We start from the raw sequence: 15474 nt of genomic DNA, 5'->3' as shown, positions 1-15474 counted from the left end.
TATGGAACTTGTCCTGGTGACAACCAACAATGTAACACTAGTTTCCATCACTCAATATAAATATTAATCCGGTTTGTTTCAACAAATTCGTGGTACAATAGTTAATGATTTACCAATATACAGTTCCATATAATGTTGATCATTGCAATCTTTGTAAATGGTACGAGTGTTTGATATATTTGTTTCGATCTCAGATTCATGGATTCTATGAATAAAAAATGTATATAATATATAGTACTTGCTTAAAATGTATAAATGCCCATATATTGGTTTGCAAGCTGGAAACTAGGCGGGTTCAGCGGATCCTGTCCATTAAAGACTCACCACACAAAATAAAATTTAAGAATCTCTTAGGGTTGTTTGTATATATGGATAGGTAGGGAGCATCCTAAGCTTTTTCTTTTGTTCTTTTACTCTTCCAGTTTCAACCTATTTATTTTCTCAAAAGAAAACAGCATTTGCTGCGTAGTTTACATTATCTTTTTGTACTTTTGTTTTAGATTATCAAAAATAATTGGCAGAAACTACTAAAATCTAAATCTACAACGTATAATATTAATTTTTCATATATATATATATATATTGTTATCATGTGGCATATACTTTTTTACCTATGATACAGTTATGCTTTTCACTCTAATATTAAAAACTTCAAAATGATACTTTTCTCATAGTTATCTAACTATTCCTCCTTTGTTTTTTAATATTAGTTTTGTGAAATTGGAATGTGTATTTTAGTAAACTAACAGAATAAGGAGAAATATATTATGGTTCATCTATTTTTTGTAGCATATTTTCCAGAATTACTTTGATAATACCCCTATGTAGGAGTGAAAACCACAAAGAAAATGTGACAAATAAAACTATTAAATTCTAGAGAATAAAAAGAAAAAGTAGTACTAGTGACTAAAAAGTGAATAGTGAGGAACAAACAAAGGTATAAATTCCACCAGGCATCTTTATATCTTTGCTTTCTTTTTAACTTTCCTTTCTGTTTCTTTAATATCCTTTGTCCCCTGAGGCTTGCTTTTTAGATTGGAAGGTGGTTGTAACTTAGAAAAACAGAAAAGCAAATTGAACGTAAACAAAAAAAAAAATTAAAAAATCTTACAGAACTAATTAAGCTTCTCTAAACACATTGACCAAACAAACAAAAAACATATTCTTAACATTAACAATCAAAAATCACATTTGTAATGCTTGAGAAGCCTATTGGCTTCCCTTAAACCACTATAGTAAGCACCATGAGTTGTGGAATAATGGGTTCTATGTGTTGCTTCCCCTGCAAACATGACTTGAAGCTCACGAACCTTAGCTTGACCATGTCCATTGACTTGACCACTCTTCTTGTTAATCTGCGGCAATGGCTCCGCCATGGCGTCTAAGTCATCCCCGCTTGACCCGACCGCTACATACGAATACGAACCCCTGAAAAGCGGATCACCTCCCCATTTGCTCGTCAAGACCTTTGTGATTTTCACCACTTCCTCACCATCATCCTCACGCAAAGAGCCATTGGCCAAAGTCTTTGGAGCTTTTCCATTGTCTTTCTTCACTTTCTTGCCTGTCAAGCAAGAGACAGTGGTCAAGACACCGTCAATGATCTCCTCATCCGGTAGCTTCTCAAGCTCGAGAGCTTCTTTGCCTGCAAACCAAGAAAGCAAGACCTTCGAATTGCTGTGTATTGGAGCCATGGTCGCGGTTCTCCTCATCCACCACGGGATTTTCACAAACCTATACTCAGAATCCTCCTTCTCAAACACAAGCTGCAGAGACGGGAACCTTCTCTGAGACACCTCCACGAAAAGCTTGTTCACAACACCATACCCTAGCCTTTTGATAGCGTCTGACTTGAACTCAGGCAGAGGAGGACTAAACAACCCACCATCACTCTCAATCCCTGCTTTAAGCACACCTAAAGAGACAGTAACAATAACATGATCCGCAAACACAACGGACCCATCTGAGAAATGCAGCTTCACAGGATCCTCTTCATTACTCTCCCACTCGATCTTCGTCACCCTCCGGTTCAGTTCAACAACACCTTGAGGAAGAACAGAGGCCAAGTGATGTATAACACTCAAATAGCCTTTAGCTATAGTGATCTCCTCTCCTGGAAACATCTGGTACTCGCTCTCCGCCGCGTAGTCAAGCGTGTAGAGATCATCAGCTGACGTGTAAGTCCTCTGCGTGTTACTAAACATAGTAAAGATAGCTTCTTCAAGCGACCTCCTGCTCCACGTTCCATACTCTTTCACCCCATTCCCTCCTTTACTAACTGAAGCCCAGTAAGCTTCAAACCCAGATCTCAAGAAAGACCCAACACTGCTACCGTTAAGCCCATTAACGGAAGAATAAAACCTAGTGGCAATTTCGTAAATTTCACCCAAATCTCCTCCGTCGTCGTTCTCGATGTCTTTCCCCTGAGCTAACTCCATGAGAGCATTGAACAGTCCCGAGACGGGTTCGACGATAGGAGGCTCAATCTCGAACCCTCCCTCCGCAAAGGTCCTAGCTTTATCGACGGTGGAGTCCATACACTCCCACGGCTCCTCGGAGACGAGGGACCCAGTCTCCTCGGCGATTTTGTAGATAGGGCTGCCGCCGATGCCGTGGATCCACGTGGCGCCCATCTCGATCTTCTCGGAGGAGAACTCGGAGGTGTTGATCCTCCCGCCGATTCTGGACCCGCCTTCGACGACGGAGAGGTCGAAGGAGTTGTTGGAGGCAGTGTAGAGCTTGTTCGCCGCCGTGAGGCCGGCCATTCCGGCTCCGATGATCACGATTCTCGGTTTCTTCGCCATGAGTGTCGGTGCGTATGGTACGGTGAAATGGAGAAAAGAGAGAGAGAGAGTTGGAAGTGTGGTGAGGGGATGAGGGAAGGAGAAGGTGAATGAATGAATGGAGAGAGATTACTTTGGCAGAGCATTTATAAGGGAGGGGAGAGAGAGACAGTGTGTGTGTGTGTGTCTCTGAACCGCAAAGCTGAGTTGTGAGATTTTACTAATTACTATGTTCTTGATTTTATCAGTCATATTTTATTTAAAATTGTTTTTTTAATCAAAATTTTAAATTGTTAAGATTCTACACTGCTGTAAATATATTAAAATTTATTTTTATCTATACATTTTTTGTGATTTATAATTATAAATATTTAATACCATGTAATATATAATCTATAATTATCTATCAGCATAAGTTTTTTTAACATTATTTATGATTTAGATATGTTACTAACTATATGAAGTATTTTTTTTGTAATGTACAATTTGATGAAACTGGTCTTGTAAATTAGTGATTACTGAGAAGCTAGCACCTGTGTTGTTTAGGTTATAATAATATTATTATACTCAAAAGTTAGCTTTAATTATTTAACAAGTACTGTTTTTTTTCAAGATCCACTAAACACTGTTTAGATAAAAAAAAAAAAGAACCAAATTATTACCATCAGTATCACACTCAACTTGTGTGAAACACAACACCTATGTCCAAAGATGTACATGTCAAATTAGATTTTACGTCCCCTCAAAGCTCACCTATCCTCTCACTGACTAATCGTTTTTTTTCTTTCAGAAAAGCTATATATGTTCATTATAATATATTTTAATTTTATAAATCATACTACTGTTCTGGTATAGGAGAGACACACCTTGTTTATGTGTGCACAGCAAAATTACCAGAAGTTTTTGAGCGTTAGAGGCGGTTCAACTGCTTCCAACGATTTTTTTAGTGAATAGTGATTGGCTGGATTTGCATGTTCTGCGACATGCTCCGAACGTACCAACAACGTGTCAATATTTATGCCTAGTGTATTTATATATCTGTTTTTTCTAACAATACATTCTGTCATTTCTTGTTCTATATTTTTGTACGATTTAAAATGTCTACTAAACTTATTTTGATGTATGTTCAGTTCAATTATGAAAATATGTAAGAGTAACTAAGTTTGACTAGTTTCTTAAAACATTCGTGTATAAATCACATACGTGTTTTAAACCTTCTTTACGGTTTTACCATCGTGTGCTTTTCAAATAAAAGCTCCCATAAGAATTTAGCAATTTAGTTTACAAAAAAAAATAGCAATTTCACTGCGCATAAAAAATTCAAAAAACAAACAGATGATTCTGGCAAACAAATTAAAGTGAGAAAAACTAATAGAAAGAAATGATAATTTTGGAAAGAGAGAGGTCACATGTAAAGCAAGAAGACGATGGCGGTGACAAACGGAAAAAAAAAATCCAGCAGATGACAGAGGTACGCCCCACAAGATGCAAATTATGAGTCAGTGGTACTGATCTATCTTTGATTGGATACCCATTATGATCAACCTATGCATGATTGTGTCATCACTCGAAGATCCATCATAACATAATTGTATATAGCTCAGTTTTATTTTTTGGCAACAATATAGCTCAGTTTATTTGTGCATGCCGCTATACTTAAAAACAACCATCCTAATTATTCTGATTCTGAAAGAAAGAAAAATTGATACAAAAGTTAAAATGGTTTTAGTTTAATTAGTTGAAATTAACCTGAAGGTGGCGAATATATGGCTGTCATACATATAAACATGTTGAGTTTAAATAAATATCGTCATACAATATGATTTTCAAAGTATGTTATACGGAGTTGGTTGGAAAAAAAATTAACTATCTATAATTCTATGTCATCGTTAGATATTAGATTTTCGGTGATTCATCATGTAAAAGGGGGAAAACTTGGAAATGTGAGATTAACAAACCATGAAACAATTAGGCCATCTCTAATAGTTTACTTTATTTTTTACTTTAAAATAGAGTAACTCTATAATAGAGTTTGAGTTTACTCCAATGATACTCTATTTTAGAATATAAAATAAAGTGATGAACAAAAATAAATAAAGTGATGAACAAAAAAAACAAATTACTCTACATTTGAAATAAACCTATTTTTCACTCTATTATAGAATGAAAAATAGAGTACCATTGGAGTATTTTTTACTCTAAACTCTATTTTAGAGTAAAAAAATAGAGTGGAGTTGGAGATGTTTTTATAAAATTTTTTTTTTTGGTAAAAAACAATTATAAACAATTATAAACTTGAAGATTCTTATCTATCTACTTTCATTTCTGAGGTTAGCTTTTTATTGGAAGAAGTATTGTTCGCTTGATTTGTTTTTGGATCAAATACTATTGTTTGAAGTTGAAACTTTTAAAATACTCAATCGACGTGATAATTTATTTTATTTAAGTCGACAAGCATATATATATAGTGGAAACTATAAAGATGTTAAGTATGTTTTCCTTTTGCTTTTTTTTTGCCCATAGAAATCGTAGGCAATCATCACAACACTAAATACACAAACACAATGATCAATTAATTCCTTAAGCTAGTATGTTCATGAATAATTCTTTAACGAAGATTTTCCTTTAAGATCGATCAAAGTATTAAGCTTTTTCTTTTAATGAAGATATTGTTGTAGATTTATCTTACTTTAGTTAAAATTAATTATATCAAACTTTTGCACTACACAGAAATGGATCTTCATCAAAGGTAGTGCAGATCCGCAGGCTATCGCTTACTTATTTATATAATCAGAAAATGACCCCATCATTATAAAAGTATATATTTAGTATCTAGACTTAACTGATAACTATAACTACTCATATTAAAAGTATTGAATAATTGATATGCATTGCTTCTACGTAAAATCCACAGTAATAAGTAGTACTATATGTTTCGTGACCAACATTTATTAACTGTCGAAAATGTGAATAAATAATGAATAGAAACAAAGCATAAAGACAAAATCTTGCGAAGGCTTTTGTCGGTTGCGTTTAGTTTGCACATCCCGAAGAAGCTCTGGCTCTCCGAGAATCAACTTTGAGTTCTGAAACAAATACATTTAAATTATTATTTTTCTTAAGTTACGTGTGTGTGATCTCTCTGTACTTTGATGTACACAAAATGAAAATTATAATTTTAATATTAAAAGGATATTATATTAACATAAATCGCCTCTCTCGGTATCTTTGATGATACACGTCTGGACAAAATACAAATGAAATGAGCAACCTCCACACTTATTATTGGAAAAGTGTGTACATTCATAAATATATCGGTTTAAACAGAAGACAAAAGAATTCGCCCTAAAGCTCGAAAGCTCTCAGACCCGAGAATCGAGGTACGCTTGCAGCCGCCACATCTCGACGTCGGTGAGCCCTCTGGCCGCCGGCGTCGAGCCTTCTTCCACAGCTCTGTTCGTCTTCCGCTCCTCCTATTCTTCATCTCCACCGCGTTCGTGAGTTCGCCGATCTGGTTCTCCGCCTTTATCAACCTCTCTGCTCACGCCAGTGTATCTCTTCGGAGAAAGCTTGCTGTTGTGAGCCGAAGCTCTCGTCTGTCTCTTTACGGATCTAGTACTACTAGACCAAACATTTTATGGGGGGTTCCCCAAACCGTTGAGTTTCTCGCCGGTTACAGTCGCTGTTCTTCATCAATGTCGCTTTCCTGTTACGTCTATCTATCTCGCGACGAATATCCATCCCGTTCTGGGGTCGACGCCTGTCATCCAAACGGAACTGCGCCTCACCAGCCAGATCTGTCACCATCTCCGCCGCCTGCTTCCCCTGTCCTCTCGCCGAAGCTTCCCTTTCTCCACCGTGCTTTCTCCGTCGTACTCGCAATATCCCGACAAGGTCATGTTTCTATTTCTCTTGGGCTGGGTCTTCATGTATTGAAATTGGGCTTGGTGAGTCTAGTGGTGCTTAACTATTATTTGTCCAGCCTAATGATTATTTGCCTAAAGAATTTTGGTGGTGTCACTGAAATCTTTACCAAAGCCGTTCTACATACATCTTATCTCTCTTATGCGAAGAGTTTATCAGGATCACCTTCATCAACATTCACCTCTTTCTCTTTGGAGAAGAGAACCATTTTATCCACTATCTCCTTTTTAAGGAGTGTTTCCCTTCAAACGTTAAATGGAAGTGTCCACCCATATCTATAACCGTCTTGTTATCTTGCGTAGCGGTCTGTTCGGAGCCTGAAGATGCAGCGGACTTCGTTTCGATGATATTCTGCGGTGCGGATTGGGTGTTAACGTCACAATATAAGGTGACTAGTTCTCTGCTGTGCAACCATGTCGTAAAAGCTACATTGACGCATTCAAGCATCGTCTTGAGTTCGCTGTCATCTTCTTCTTTTGAAGACCTATCCATTTTATGTTATGCTGTTCTAGTTTATCTTTTTAATCAAAGAGGATAGATAATTCCCTCTATCTGTTGTAGGCAAACAAGTTAAAGTTAAGAAAGAAGTTTGTGTTCAAAAAAAAAAAAAAACAGAAGACAAAACGATTTTCACGGGATTATATATTCACACACGATCAATATGTAAAAGGAAACATGCGTTCTTTGAATTCATGTTGTTACTAACTTTCAGAAGGTTAGTTTACAATCTTGCAAAACAATTTTAAAACATATGGGCAATTGGAATAAGCGGCAGTTTAATGTTTTTAGCCAATTAAGCAATAACTTTTTTTTGCTGGAAATGTTTTTGTCGTAGCTTTGTAAAACACATCATTATTTGCTGTGGAAATAAAACTTTCCATGGCTATTTTTTAATTTTCCAAAAAAAAATGATGTAAATTTTTTTTTTAACTTGATTGTTTGACATATTTAACTATAAATTTGGTTGTCTATAACATTTACGGATACAACCAATCACCCTAACAAATAAGTAATCAAATAAAAACCTACCTACCGAAAATGTAGATAAATATGAAGTAAGACACTTGGTACTTGGAAGGTCATCATATTATAAATGAGATGCATGTTGGAGTAGATGGATATACAGATTATGTAGGTACAAGGGAAGTCAAAATCTTGAGCTCCAAAAATCCAGCTACAATCCCGTGACCCAAGGACTTTTCCTTGATCTTCAAAGCTTGAACATGACATACTCGGATTTTATCACGTGTTGGATACTTGGATACTCATATATTTAATACGCAAACCATAAATGCGTTTGTATTCATTTATAGAGTAACCAAACTAACAGGTGTATCACTCCCTAAAAGCTTGCACTCTAACAAGCTTTAGGCTCTATTGGTTCACCACACGCACACACATATCTTTCTCAAGTAGAAAGAACAATAGTTCTATTATGGTGAACCTATATTCAAGAAAAATATGAAGAAGATGATATGATCCTCATTTTTATTAGTTAATGACCAGTTTTAATGGTGCATAAATTGTCGAAAGGATATTACTCGGTGGATGGGGAGATAACAAGACTGTTGAAACAATGAACAAGAGAAAGGAGAAAAAGCAAAGGGGTTTAACGGCTAGGAATTAATAAAAAGGACATAACCTATTGTTGCACCAAAAAAAAAAGGACATAACCTATTAACATATAGTTCTTGAGCCACGATTTTGTCTCCTCTTCTCCAAACAAATAACTTGGCACATTCACATACACATACAAAACTCAAGACGTGTTTGTGTGTACCACATATGTGTGTATGTTTGTATGCGTCGACAATTTGTTTGGTTATAGGTGAAACTGAACAAATGATAAGAATCCAACAAAGCCTATAGAAGCTATGTGGTGGTCTTGGATCTATGAATGAGTTAGTGTACTTAATGTTCAGATAAGTCAAAAACCCATGAAAGGCTCAGTACTTTCATCACTGGAGACGTTTTTAAAACTAGGGAGAGAGACAGAATCTACTAGAAGATATTTTGTAATAAATATCCTTGATTGTTGCTATCTAACTCCTTCACCCCACAGTCCTATGAGCTTTAAACTCCAATTGTTTTAGATCTTAGTACTTAAGGTTGCACAACAGTTCTGAAGACTGTAGGATTAGTGGCTGGCCAGGCTGTTAATGCAGAACCGAAAAGAGGTGAAGGAACCAAACCAAACTTCTATCTGATTTTGTTGTTGAAAAATGAAACTGAACGGTTCAGTAAACATGGATCAAGTCAAGTACTTAAAATTATAGATTTCAATCTGTTGGTTAAGTTTGGGGATTCACAACAATGGTTGACCATAATAGCAAGTTAAGTGCCTACGATTAAACTAAAGAAAACAGGATCAAGAACCCTACACGATTCCGGAAATGTCCTAAGCCTACCAATATTTTTGAATTACTGGTCTACATATACCAAGTGACTCCTCCGAAAAATTAATACTTAAACCGCATACGTAAAACAGATTTTCATCTGCAAAAAACTGACGACACCTCCTGAACCACAGCAAAGTACTTAAACAGTCACGGGACTTGCTTCATCAAGGCCTGGAGGCACATGAGAAAACCTGTGACTTGAAGTTCTCTAGCTCTGCCAGTACTTCATCTTCCGGTCTGTAAATCAACCCACTCATCCGCCATATCTGCCAAATTTTGAAAACCATGACAAAGTTTTTCATTTTTATCACCGAAAAAATAATTGATAGTAGAGAGGTTCCCAAGTAATGCAGAAAGAAAGTTTTTAAAAAGTACCTGCAATGTACCACCCCCACCGTTACTCTCACAGTTACCAGAAACACTGACGATAGTCCAAGGTTCCAATACGTTCCAGTGGAAGTCGACCACGTTGTCCCTGAGAAGATATACATAAAGATATTATAGATACCATTGAAGCAAGAAAGCAAGAGAATCAGGATTAAAGCTTTGAGAAAACCTGTGACCAGCATGCTGGAAGAAAAGCCCAGGAGGGCTTTTGGGTGCACGCGCAGACTTCTTGCCGAGCTAATGTGCATTTGTATATGAATACGATGAGCTTGAAAGTGAGAAAAAAATGATTTCAATGTGAATTTTAGGAAATGTACAAACCTTATCATAATCCCATATGTTTAAGAGACCATCTTCTGCAGAACTCCCAAAAACAGATGACTTATCAGGAGACCACTGAATCAAATAACAAAGCGGTGTAATGCTCATTTACATGAGAAATGATATAAAAATTAAAACCGAGGTAGCCGAACCTGAACAGAAAGAACAGAAGCATTGTGGCCTTCAAATTTGTAGATAGGAGAGCCAACTCCATTTGAGGTCAGGTTTCGGCGGTCGAACAGACGGACAGTGTTATCTGCTGACCTGGGAATTTGCGAAATAAAAGAGAATTAGAATCAGCTCTATAACTTTTGGAGAAGTACTCAAAGAGTGTAAAATAAGTACCCTGTCAGGATCAGATTGTTGTCATGAGGATTCCAATCGACACAGTGAAGATCAGCATCATGTGCTTTCTCAACCTGCAAGAAACAGACGGAAACTGAAACAAGAACCAAAAGGCTGAACACCTCAAACTTCGACACGGTTCAAAAGAGAGGTACCTTCATGGCAGGACCGGAGCCGGTTCGTGCATCCCATAGTATAAGACAAGAGTCATCACCAACACTGCAGAACTCCTGGGCACTACATGACAAACAAAAATTCACCAAAAATCATTAGGAAAGTTTTGCATTAAAGAAAGAAATGGTTCCAAGAAGTTACCTAGATGGACAGAAGGCCACATCTTCAACCGTATCCTCGTGGCCATGATATACACCTCGAGGGCCAACGGAACGACCACCAGTTTTATTACTACCAGCTGTTGTGATATGATCTTGGATACTCCACAGAACAACTGACTTGTCCTTGCCTGCGCAGAAGAATCTTCGATGAGAGAAACGTGCAAGCCACAAGACAGGACACGAAGATAACACAAATACAAACCTCCAGAAAGAACAAAAGGTTCGGTTGGGAACATCGCAAGAGCAAATTCAGCATTATCCTGGTGTCCAGTTAGTATCTGCAAAATTAAAGTTGTTCAGATGATGAATAAGCGGGTGTTTTAACACTGTGGGATAACACTACGAAAGAGAACATACCAAATCAGGACGAGAATGTGGAGCTCCAAGCACAGCATGCCGATCTGGTTGAGTCTCAGTGTCCCAAATGAGAACCTGAAAACCAATACATCATACTTGCATGACTGATACTTGAACTTGTACGTCAAAAAAGAATAAGGATAGCTAGAGGAAAAGAGAAACGAAAGCAATTTTATTTTTCAGGGTGGAGAAAGCAGAGCTTACATCAGGACTGTCGGTGTGAGTAGCTACAATCTTACTATTTTGTGGCAGTTCCCTGATTCTGTTGACCTGCGAGCCATGAAGGGTTACACCACATTAAAAAGTCTTTTGCACTAATCAAAGTCTCCTGAAGGGGTGGAGTTAATACCTCTCCAGGGTGGATGATTGTCTTGTACTTCTTCACAAATGGAGAGCATGCTTTTCCATTAAGCTGAACATATATACAGAAGAAACAGCAATTCAATATTTTTACCTTAGTAGAGAGACTAACTAACCCAAGGACAAAAAGCGCAAACACTACTTAGTTACCTGCTTCTTAACAGCTTCGCAAGTAGCTACGACCAAGGTATTAGGCACACTTCCATTAGTCTAATGACAGACAGAACCAAGAAAAGAAAAAAGGTAAACATGACGAGCAATGGACAGAAATTTCAAAGTTGAAGCGATATTATTTATTTCTTAAGACAACTACAAGAAGAAAAAAAAGTGCAAACCCACTTGTTCCGTGAGGTAGAGACGCTGCTGATTCTTAGCCAATGCTTGCTCAATCTGTGGTCCCCATCTGGTCAAAGCAGACAAGAGTCACACATCAAAAAATTGAACCTTTTTCACAAAAGCTAAACACTTCACCAAATCTTAGCACATCTACTAAAAAATTTGGTCAAAGTGGTCTCTAATAGCTCAAAACGATTTGCCGCGGACAAAGGTAACAAAACAGAACACACTATAACAAAGTTATACAAGTGTAATCAACGACTCTCCTATCAAAACAAGTTCAAGACTTTCATGCACGAACAAACCTTTAAGAAACATAAAAGCATGGAGACTAAATGTATAAACACAAACTAGAACATGTCATATTGCTAACATAAAGACTCTCCATTTATCAGCATTTCACTAGTTTAATTTAAAATGTGATTCAGTAGCCTGACCCAAGCAAAAGTTTGAATTTTTCTTTCCCAAAAAGGAAACACTTTCTCGTAAACCAAAGATCAGAGTAAACACAGAACACAAATCAACGAAAAGTTGCAAACCCTAGAACATAAAAAAAAAAAGACAGACCTGCAAGAGAGACAAGGCCAGACGAGGCTCTGGTTGGAGAGTGAGTCATAGAGAATGGGAACAAGAGTCTTCCACTGAGAGTACTTCTTGTCAACGATGGGTTTGTGACTCTTCCTCTTCTTCTTCTCGGTGCTTCTCTGCTGCTGGGAAGATGCTGACACAGACCCGTTGTTAAGTTTAGCTCTCTGACCTCTCGTCTTCAGTCCAATGTACGTCGCCGGAGTCTCTGCTTCCCTTCTCGCCTTCGCTGCTACTTCACTCTCCATTTTCTTCCTCCTTTTTTTTTTTTTTTGTTAAACTTCCTTTCTACTTTATTTTCTTAATATTATTTTATATTCAGATTCTGTCCTTTTATGCCACGTGTCGTACAGTTACAGGTGAATTTCGTTTCGGGAAATACCAACAAAAACATTATTTACTTTAGAAACCAAAATTCAAAGGAGTATTTAATAGCGTCCGCTTCCAAACACCGTTTGGAGTTAAAGCACAGATAATCAGAAGTCTTAACATTCATAACTCTCATTTAAGTTTGACAGAAACTAAAAAGTCTGTTGTTTTTCTCATTTGTTCATTGATACTAGTTGGGAATAGTATTGAGGAAGAAGGATCAAACATAAACACCACTAGCAAGCAGCAAAAACAACGATCCAAATCCCTGCAATTTAACCCAGAGAAACTGATTTCACTACACGAAATTGCGTTTAAGACAACTATTACAAAGTTGAGAGGACGAAGGGAGAAACCATACCAAGAAAACAGATGCTAGTGCCGCAGTCGCGAGCTCAATCCCGAGACTACGGTTTTTCCTGGATGATGTAGCTTCATAGCTGCATCAGAAATGTTGTAACACGTAAGTTAGAAAGAAAAAAAATAAAACAACACTTTGATCACTTCTTCTAGAACTGAAACTAAACCAGAACTGTGAATAAGAGAGTCCGATATAAAATGGTTCCAGTCCATCTTAAGGTTTTTGACTTGTTGAAGCTAAACCACATGATGCTCAGCTCGACACATCAATTCAAACAAAAAACCGAATCATATCTCCTAGAAATTGCCGTCCTTTGAAAGGTTGAAGCTCATTGCTTAAAACCAGAATTACACAATCTAAATTTCACGTAATTAACAAAACCGATCAATTACATTCAGTGAAGCTACAAAGCACTGATTCAGTGGACTATAATATTCCCTAACTAACTGACATGTCCGGGTCTTTACATCAATAATACATCATGAGAGAGTGATAAATAAATAAAAAAATCACTCCAAGTTCATGAGCTTCATCATCTCTTCGTTATACTAAAGACTACCCATAGCCATAGCCTACAGGGCCGGCTCATTGGGGGGGGGGACAAGCGGTGCGACCGCCCCGGGCCCAAGCCCGTATCCCCCCGTATAATACTAATTAAGGGGCCCAATTTTTTATAAATTATAAATATAATAAATAAAATTGAAAGGGGCCTAAAATTATTTGATATGTATATGGCTTTATTTTCATTACAAAATATACAAAATATTACTGATTAAATTTAAAAAAATATTTTAAATATTATCTGTATATAAATTTTAGATGGTGAAAAAAAAATTTCTTGCTCTAGGCCCTTAACAATGTTGAGCCGGCGCTGATAGCCTAGGAACTGAGAATGAATTGTCACCGAAAATTATATAAGCAAATAACAATGTTGGTCAAAATTCAAATACACATTAACTCACAATCTAGTCATGGCTAAGCAATTGGGACTCTGATCGCAAGAACACACAATCAAATACAACAGCGATTCGGGATCTGATCGGATCGAGATTAGCTTACATGAAGAAGAAAGCGGTGATGAAGAGGCCAATCGCCAGAGTGAACACCGATAACGTCGGGTACATCGCCACCGCAATCGGACTCGCAATCGGACTCGCCGCCTAAAACAACAACATTAAAACGGAGATCGTAAGTGACAGAAGCGATCAAATTACACTTGGACGGATGTGGAGTTACCATTTTTGAGAGGTAGAGAGATCTCTCCGTTATATGCTTCGCTTCGATCAGAGGAGCTGAGGAAAACGATTTTGAATCAGTTTCTTCGACTGATGATTCTTTTACACACACGACACGAGTCTCTCCCGTTGTGGACCGGACCGGTTTTCACAAAATTTTATGGGCCCGTTTTGTTTAGTTATTCGGTTCGGTAAGCCCAAGTGGTAAGAAATGGGTTCACGAAAAAATCTAAAAAAAACACACTATTTATCATTTCCAAAAACCCTAGATACAAAGCTTCATATCTATTGACAGGAACATGAATGAGACCAAGGGTGGCCCGTACGGTGATCTGACCGGTGCCAAGTTCTGGCAAGTGATCTGCTGCGAGCACGGCTACGATCCAACTGTTCGTGACGATGAAAGAACGGTGAAAATGAAGAAGGTGACGAAGAGTGATATAGAGATGGAGGAGAAGAAAAGCAAACAAGAGAAGAAGAAGAGAAGATCATAGTTTGAATGTTTGTGTTGTGTTTCGGTTTCTCCCTTTTGATTCTATTTCTCTTTGTCTCTGTGGCTTCTATTTATTAATGAAGAAAATATCGAAAGTTTAATCACAGTCAATTTGCTTGTCTCGGAGGTGAAAAAAAATATATATATATATGAAAGGATTACATTATGAATTTAATACAAATCTTCACATAATGAGGTTTTGAATAAACATTGTAAAGAACAAATGAATACATTTTTCTTGGGATAAAAAACGTTTAAAACGAATGGAACTGCACGTCGAGTATGACAAATGTAACAACGTGGTAGGAACCCAGGACTGGTTTGCATCGTTTTGATCCTGCACTTTTGATATGTGGCTATCCATCCGGGCATGAAACGTGAAAAGTCGCCGAGAACACAATTAACATGGAATGTGACACAACAACTATCACATGTGTAGAACCAAATTATGGTATCTATTTGTTCCTCGCATATATCACACCAATAGTCCCTCTCTTGTTTTTTTCGTAACATAAAAATAGAAGATGTTGATTGTACCAGTGTTGTGTTGCTTTTGGCAAAGCAACACATCTTCTATCTATTCCAAAGTTGCAGTCATCGCAACTAAACAATCGATAGTCCCATTTATTGCAAGAAGCACATTTCATTTCCTTCCTGTTATTGTAGTACAAGGTGCATGGATGACTTTCATGGATGATAGATTCAGAAAGTGTGCCACACTTAACATCAATACTGAAGTGTCAAAAGTCGGTATACTTGAAACCTTCAGCAATTTGTAGTAATTAATAGGGTATATAAACAACCTTAACCTAATATCAAAATCTTTATAAACGATTTGTATCACTATTACGATGTAGTGCAGTGTTAATTTTTTTTTCTTTTCA

The 15474-nt window shown here is 37.2% G+C and overlaps 3 protein-coding genes across 4 annotated transcripts; all 3 read right to left on the bottom strand.

Moving 5' to 3' along the window:
- Positions 1-1053: 1053 nt before the first annotated feature.
- Positions 1054-3255, bottom strand: LOC103853354 (probable polyamine oxidase 5). Its single transcript, XM_009130282.3, has one exon. The coding sequence runs from the start codon at positions 2802-2804 to the stop codon at positions 1179-1181; it is 1626 nt and encodes a 541-aa protein (XP_009128530.1). The 5' UTR covers positions 2805-3255; the 3' UTR covers positions 1054-1178.
- A 1909-nt stretch (positions 3256-5164) lies between these two features.
- Positions 5165-12434, bottom strand: LOC103853344 (WD-40 repeat-containing protein MSI5). 2 transcript variants are annotated; one of them, XM_033272781.1, is made up of 16 exons: positions 12115-12434; positions 11551-11614; positions 11362-11421; positions 11201-11263; positions 11056-11121; positions 10852-10926; positions 10697-10772; positions 10475-10622; positions 10315-10396; positions 10160-10233; positions 9967-10078; positions 9815-9889; positions 9663-9730; positions 9482-9581; positions 9249-9372; positions 5165-9196 (listed from the first exon to the last, which is right to left on the bottom strand). In XM_033272781.1, the coding sequence occupies exons 1-15, from the start codon at positions 12378-12380 to the stop codon at positions 9271-9273; spliced, it is 1431 nt and encodes a 476-aa protein (XP_033128672.1). In that variant the 5' UTR covers positions 12381-12434; the 3' UTR covers positions 5165-9196; positions 9249-9270. The 2 variants fall into 2 exon arrangements, with proteins under 2 accessions (XP_033128672.1, XP_009128524.2); XM_009130276.3 differs by having other exon boundaries at positions 8949-9372.
- Positions 12435-12542: 108 nt separating this feature from the next.
- On the bottom strand, positions 12543-14255 carry LOC103853335 (transmembrane protein 258). The gene is made up of 4 exons (XM_009130263.2): positions 14099-14255; positions 13922-14022; positions 12863-12941; positions 12543-12769 (listed from the first exon to the last, which is right to left on the bottom strand). Exons 1-4 carry the CDS (start codon positions 14099-14101, stop codon positions 12722-12724), a joined length of 231 nt encoding a protein of 76 aa, XP_009128511.1. The 5' UTR covers positions 14102-14255; the 3' UTR covers positions 12543-12721.
- Positions 14256-15474: the final 1219 nt, after the last annotated feature.

This window comes from Brassica rapa, chromosome A01 (genome assembly GCF_000309985.2).
Source record: "Brassica rapa cultivar Chiifu-401-42 chromosome A01, CAAS_Brap_v3.01, whole genome shotgun sequence".
In the NCBI taxonomy this organism is placed as follows: Eukaryota; Viridiplantae; Streptophyta; class Magnoliopsida; order Brassicales; family Brassicaceae; genus Brassica; species Brassica rapa.
This window is presented reverse-complemented; position numbering and strand designations above follow the sequence as displayed.